Source organism: Dipodomys merriami, unplaced genomic scaffold (assembly GCF_024711535.1).
Source record: "Dipodomys merriami isolate MVZ:Mamm:240054 unplaced genomic scaffold, mDipMer1.0.p SCAF_5, whole genome shotgun sequence".
In the NCBI taxonomy this organism is placed as follows: domain Eukaryota; kingdom Metazoa; phylum Chordata; class Mammalia; order Rodentia; family Heteromyidae; genus Dipodomys; species Dipodomys merriami.
This window is the reverse complement of record NW_027206068.1, coordinates 40,749,004-40,756,113: the sequence shown is the minus strand read 5'-3', so window position 1 is coordinate 40,756,113 and position 7,110 is coordinate 40,749,004. Positions and strand designations below refer to the sequence as shown.

Genomic DNA, 7,110 nt, shown 5'->3' with positions numbered 1-7,110 from the left:
GCATTTCAAACGATGGGCATCTGCTTTATTCTCATAATTCCGTATTGCTCCCATGGCCCACTGACTACCCTCACTCAGGGCCTGGTTCTCAGGAACCTTATCTGAAGGACTTCAGGCTTGATCCCCCTCCATAGAACTCTCCATACAGGACTGTGTACACTGGAAGCCCCAAACAGGACAGTTGGGACAATAAGACCCCAGGGCAGGACAAAGAATTTCCAGAGAGGAGTCGGACCCAGTCTCTTCTTCCAGCCCACTCCTTTTATGTAGCCAAAGACCCTATATGAAGGACTTGGCTCTTCCCTCTCAGCCCAATCTTTTTATGTATCTAAAGATGGAATAGGAAGGGTTGACCCCCACCCTATTTTCTCAGGTTTATACAGATGTCAGGTAGAGATATTTGTAGACTGCCTGACGCTGGCAGGGCAATCCACCTAAGCCTGGCTGTAAACATTCCATTGTTGGTCCAAAAAGCCCACCTCCTTTGACTTAAGGACTTTTTTCATTAACTTCTGCCTCCTTACTTAAACCCTATTTAAGGCCCAGTCAACTACATCTCTTTGCACAACCTCTGATCTTATGGGATCCTATGCTAGGGTTATAGGTATGAGCCACCAGTGCCCAGCTTTTTTGATCAGGATTTCAACATTTGTGATCATGGTGTTGAGGATTGTGTCTTTTGGGATTATGGCCCAAAGTTACTTTAATGACTCAAGAAGTAACAATAGTGTAAAGGACAAAGATAAACCTGGAAGTAGGGCTGGGAATGTGGCTCAGTGGTAGAGCGCTTGCCTTGCATGCATGAGGCCCTGGGTTTGATTCCTCAGCACCACATAAGCAAAAAGAAAAAAGCCAGAATTGCCACTGTGCCTCAAGTGGTAGAGCGCTAGCCTTGAGCTGAAGAGCTGAGGGACAGCGCCCAGGCCCAGAGTTCAGTCCCCACGACTGGACCGGAAAAAAAAAAAAAGAAAAAAAAACCTGGAAGTAAGAGGCTTCTGTTGTAGTAATGAAATATGGATATTGTATCTAACTAACTCTATCTTGCCATCTTAATAAAAGTTAATAGAAAATGGGGACTTTCTGAGAACTCTGGAGGTGATAGAGGACATCTTTGGATTATAAACATGTCATGAGGAGTTCTAGCTCCTTCTAGAAAATTGGAGTTCTGATTGCCCCTTATTCTTCCCCTGCATAGTTTGCTCTGTGTATGTATAACACTTTTATTAGGAATAAATATCCTCATCTAGCTTGCTTTGTTTTATGTATAGCACTTTTGTGAAGGCTTGGTCTCCACCCCAAGCATGTGGTTTTGAAAAGCTATGTGGTAGCTCTATTTCTGCATCAGGTCTTTGTGTCTTTGTGACAGCAGTCCTCCTGCAGATGCTGGCTTTCTAATAAAGACTCCCAATTTGACCTTTCAAAATGTGGCTTCTCTGTTTTCTTGAGATACAACAGTAGGGTCCTGTTGCAGCAATGTAGACAAAAAAAATGATCAAGGCCTTACCTAAGGCATTGGCAATAGGAACGTAGAAACTTTTAAGAAGGAAGTTGAGTAGATGTGAGGAATGGAAGAGAAGGAAAACAGAGTGGACAGTGTTGCCATCTCTATGTGGGCATCATAGGAGAGCAGATAGATAGGAGGATGTGAGTTTAGGTTTTGGATTTACTGAGATGAGATGATTTTTTCGTAGAAGTATCTAGCAGGCAATTATACCTATTCATTTCCAAAAGGCCTTGCAGTTTTGTTTTGTTCCTTGTATTCCCAAGCTTAGCATAAAACCTAGCTTTAAATCAATAAATCAATCTGGTCAGGACCTCCTGTTAATAATCTAGAAGGAGGGTTAAATTTGGCAGTGATGTTGTCAGAGATGCTTTTATTTGAAGCCATCAGACTCATTAATGTCTTCTTTCCCTATGTGGATCCCGTTCATGTCCTTTTCTTGCCTTATTGCTCTGGTAAGAATTCCAGAATATATTGAAGAGGAGTAGAAGTGGGCATCCTTGCCTTGTTCCTGATTTTAGGGGAAGTATGGTACTGGCTGTTGGTCTGTTGTATGTGGCTTTTATTGTTTTTTAAAATTATTTATTTGCTTATTATTATTATTATTATTATTATTATTATTATTATTATTATTATTATTTTGCCAGTTGTGGGGCCTGAACTCTGAGCCTGGGTGCTGTCCCTCAGCTCTTCAGCTCAAGGCTACAGCTCTATCAATTGAGCCACAGTGCCATTTCCGGCTTTGTCTGCTTACATGGTGCTGAGGAATCGAACCCAGGGCCTCATGCATGCAAGGTAAGCACTGTACCACTGAGCCACCTTCCCAGCCCCCCTGGCTTTTATTGTTTTAAAGAAAATTCCTTCTATTCCTAGTTTCTCCAGAGCTTTTAACACGAGTGACGTTGTATTTTGTCCAAGGCTTTTTCTGCATCTATTGAGATGATCATGTGGTTTTTGACCTTGGCTCTGTTGACAAGGTGAATTACATTTATCTTAACCCAGACACACAGCTGCGACTAGCATGAGGTTCCTAGGGGGATTGTCACCTGCTAAGCCAAATCTCTCCCGTCCTGGTACTCTTGGGGCACAGCTGCATTCGGGTTTCCTCAGGTCCTTTCTGTGGTGGACTAGGGTCACGGAGTGCTCTTTAGAGGCGTGGCCAGCGGCAGGCTCCGCCCCGTTCCGTGGCGGGCAGGCGGGTGGTGGGTGTGGCAGGCGGGGTGGCACCGGCCTTAGCTGGAGACCTGGAGGCCGGGGCCGCCTCCCATCACCCATCTGCCGGCTTCTCTGGCTCCATCTATTGGGAGGAGCGGCCGCGACCTCGGCCTCCAGTGTCCCGGGCGGAGTGAAGCGGAGCCGCGGCCGCCGCAGCAGCAGCCGCCGCCGAGATGGTGCTACTGGGGTTACTGCAGGCTGGAGGGTCGGTGCTGGAGCAGGCGATGGAGCAGGTGACGGGCGGCAACCTGCTGTCCACGCTGCTGGTCGCCTGCGCCTTCACGCTCAGCCTGGTCTACCTGTTCCGCCTCGCTATGGGCCACATGGTCCCGCTGCCTCCCGGGGCGGTAAGTTGCACCCTCCGGGGTCCGGGCGCGGAGGACGGCGGCCCCGGGGGCCGAAGGGCGGGCACGGGCCGGCTTCGGTGCAGCCAGCCGGTGATGCCAGTGCCGGGTTCCAGATGCCGGCGCCCGCAGCCGGGCTTGGGGTCGGGGTGGGAGCCGGGCGACTGCAGCACTGCTGCTGGTGGAGCCGACCGTCGGCCACCGCCGTGGCCTTTGCCGGCCTCGCATCGACCAGCACGGTCCCCGGCCTACACATGAGATTTTGTGTTTACTGTTTATAATCATTGGAAAGACAGAGATCCCTTCGGTGTTTGAAGCTGTTTTCTTCCTACCTGAGGAGTGTTGGGCCCATTTGAGACCACCAAAGATCTGAGAAAGGTCATCTGAAAGACTGACCCCCATCCTATTATGCCAGGTGCACACCCATGTCAGGCGAAGCCCCTGGTATGCCAGGGTGTGCGTGACCCCCCAGGCGGGGCCATCAGACCCGAGCCTGGCTGTCAACACTCCACTGTGGACCTGGCCTGTAAGGCGCTGAGGTCAGGCTGTGAGGCCAGTTGGAAGACCGGACTGGACCCTGTGAAGGTCATATCCTTTAGGCAGGACAGGTACAGAGCGGTTTAAACATTAAACCTAAGATAAGTGAATACCTACCGTATGCTCTGTCTTTGCAGTCACTCCCTTATACTAAACTCAAGTAACCTCTCTCCTTGCTCAGACTCTATAAAACCCTGACTCAACCTCCACCCTCTTCCCTGCCCCTTCCCCCCCACCCCCCCAGTCTCCAAGGTCATGGGAAAGCTGGGTTCCATGCTATTTGGGCCTCAATAAACAGTCCTAGACTGTTGAGAATGGAGTCTGGCTTTTTCCTTTTTTTCTCTCTTCCGTTTTCCTAACATCATCCTTTTCTATCATTACATGTTTAGATTTTTCAGGAGTCTTAGTCTTGTAATCTGTGGTGATTTTATGATGAGTGCCAAGAAGGTTCCTCTTGGAGTTGATCTCCTTGTTTAAAAAAACAAAACAAACAAACAAACAAAAAAAAAACAGTGGGTCTATGCGACAGACCAGCTCCGCCGGAGCACTGGGCAGGGATCTCGGGATAGGTGGGCAAGGAGTCGGCCAAGTGACAAACAGACACAGACTCAAAAGAGTTGCATCTGAGTGTATCTTTATTGAGGAGAATTAACATTTTTATACAGTGTGTGATTGTGACATAGATTTTTTTTTAAATATATTTTTATTGTGAAAATACTGTACAGAGGGGTTACAATTATGTGGGTAAGATAATGAGCACATTTCTTATCAAGCATTGTACCCTCCTGCTTTGTTTCCCCTTCTCGTCCCCCCCTTTCTCCCCCCCACCAAAGTTGTAAAGTTTGTTTTTCGACATAACGACTGTGACATAGATTCTTTGTTTATTTAAGCACGTAATCAATTTTTAAGAAAAGCAAAACATTGATGGATTACATGAAAATTGATGACTAAGGCTAAGTGGTGGGAGACAAGTCTAAAATATTGTTTAATACAATGCCTCATCTATTCAGCCTTTTTATGTTTAATAATTAACAAACCTAAGACAGGGTTGTACTTATATTGTACTCTTTTCATTTTTTCCATATATTTTTCAAGTCCCTTTGAAACCATCCTAAAAACCACTTCCAGGTTGAGCCAGGCATTCTCTGTTTCCTATGATTTTAATCCCAATATTTGTTCACATTAATTTCTAATTGTTATTTTAAACTATCTTATTGTTGTTTTGATAATAAACACCATAATGGTCTAGATCTACCTAATCTTTACATAAAATCTAATGAGTTCCATAATACCCTTTTTCCTTTTACATTAATCCATCTATTTTCATCTGTATAAGCTCCTGTATAAGGTAATGGTTCATCGGTCGGTTCAGGAAATGTGATGTCACTAACTTTATATTTAGTGAGAAACCACCATCTATTCCCTATAACGTAAGCTGGACTAAACTTAATCATAACTGTTGGGGGAATCTTTCTTTTCCTTTTATTATCAGGGGTCCCTTTTTCTAGAACTCTCTGAGCTTCTGCGATAACTCCTTCTAGCTTAGTTTAATTCATTAATTCTGCCTGTTGTAACATATCTGGAAATTTTAAGTTTCTATATTTACTATGTGTGAGCCGCAAAACTGCTTGTGAAGTTGTAGGAGTTTCTTCTGGAGGCAGCGTCACATTAGATGATAGATTGATTGGGGCATTGCCCACATTTAATCTTTGGTCCTAGTCTTTATTATTCAGAGAAGCCATCTCTATTGGACTGGAAAGATACAACATACTCTGTTCGCGGATCAATAGAAAAATAGCCAAAATGAGAATAAAGGCAATGAATGTACAGCCAAGAAGAATATAGTAAGAATAAAGGTAGAGGCTACAAAGGTGCAGCCAAGTGTATGGGAAGCCTTGAACCAACACCCCCTTCCTGCAGGCATGCTTCCTTGAAGCTCTTTGTCTAACGCGATCACTCCGAGGGAGGTGGCCTGGCAGAGCTAGTTCATTTGCAGTGAGATAAACATGTTGATTGTAAATGTTGCTTAAATAATACTTTCCTTGCAGATCTGAAGTTTTTGTTCAGCTTAAAAAAAAATCTTTCTCTTATTTCAGATTGTAGTGGTATAATATTTGAAATTAAGGTGAAAAGTCTAACATTATTTCAAAATATTAAAAAATTCACTTACACATCTTTTAGAGGAGATAAAACAATACTACAGAATATAGAGACGATGGTTAAAGAATAAATATATAAAATATATGTAAATCGCTAGGTGCCAGTGGCTCATGCCTTTAATCCTAGCTACTCAGGAGGCTGAGATCTGAGGATCACAGTTCACAGCCAGCTTGGGCAAGAACATCCATGAGACTCATCTCTAATTAACCACCAGAAAACCTAAAGTGGTGCTATAGTAGAGCATTTGCCTTGAGCTGAAGAGCTCAGGGACAGTGCTCACACCCAGAATTCAAGCCCCAGGACTTACCTACCTACCTACATATGTGTGTGTGTGTGTGTGTAAATAATATGTGTAAAGAAATATATAAATATGTATATGATGGATAATGCTAAAGCAATTCCTAGCGAAAAAATCCGTACTTTTACAGTCCTGTGTGGATATATTTTATTTTATATTTTTAATAGTGCAATGCAATTTATTCTATGTATTTTGATCATATTTACCTTCTCTATTACTTTTCCTGTCCCCCTTTTTTGTACAATTTTTATTATGTTTAAACACTCTTTTCATACATACATATAATGTACTTTGATTATATTTAACCCCCTTGACCCCATGCTTTTTCACCTTCTATTGCCTACTGGTTACCCCTTCCCAAATACTTATGCTTTTATATTCATGTCATTATTTTTATTTTTATTTTATTTTTTATTTTTAATTACTCATAGGAGAAAATCATGCTGTATTAATTTTTGTGAGTCTGGATCGTGATAGTCTACTCTATTTTTTCCCTGATGACAAAATTTCATTCTTCTTTGTGGTTGAATAATAGAATAATATAATTATTGTGTATGAATTACATTTCTTTTCTGGTCACAGACTTGAACTCAGGGCCTGGGCACTGTTCCTGAGTTCTTTTGTTCAAGGTCAGTGCTCTACCAGTTTGAGCAACAGCACTACTTCCTGTTTTCTGGCGGTTAATAGGAGATTCGAGTCTCATGGGCTTTCCTGTCTGAGATGGCGTTGAACTGTAATCCTCAGGTCTCAGCCTCCTGAGTTGCTGGGATTACAGGCATCAGTCACCAGTGAATCTCTTTATCCATTCATTAATTGATGGGTGCTAGGCCAATTCCATAGTTCAGCTTTTGTGGTTCCTTCTTTTTAAACAAGATTTTGGGACTAAAATTGCCCGTGGTAGTAGAAGTGATGACACAGGTTTCTTCCCTTTCTGCCTCTCTCCTAGGTTGAACAGGTACACCACTAATATTAGACATACTTGGCACTGTCCATCGTTTAAAGTCCCAGAGCCTGTTTGTCTAGTTATTTATGTTATATATCATCTTTACAGATTT

General features: G+C 43.3%; 1 protein-coding gene across 2 annotated transcripts in view; it reads left to right on the top strand.

Moving 5' to 3' along the window:
* Nucleotides 1–2,708: 2,708 nt before the first annotated feature.
* LOC138809668 (lanosterol 14-alpha demethylase-like) overlaps nt 2,709–7,110 on the top strand; it is a 29,302-nt gene continuing 24,900 nt past the window's right edge. For both annotated transcript variants that reach the window (XM_069996466.1, XM_069996465.1), the window contains exon 1: nt 2,709–3,063. In XM_069996466.1, the coding sequence (XP_069852567.1) occupies nt 2,890–3,063 (174 nt within the window). In that variant the 5' untranslated portion in view covers nt 2,709–2,889. The remainder of the gene's footprint in view (nt 3,064–7,110) is intronic.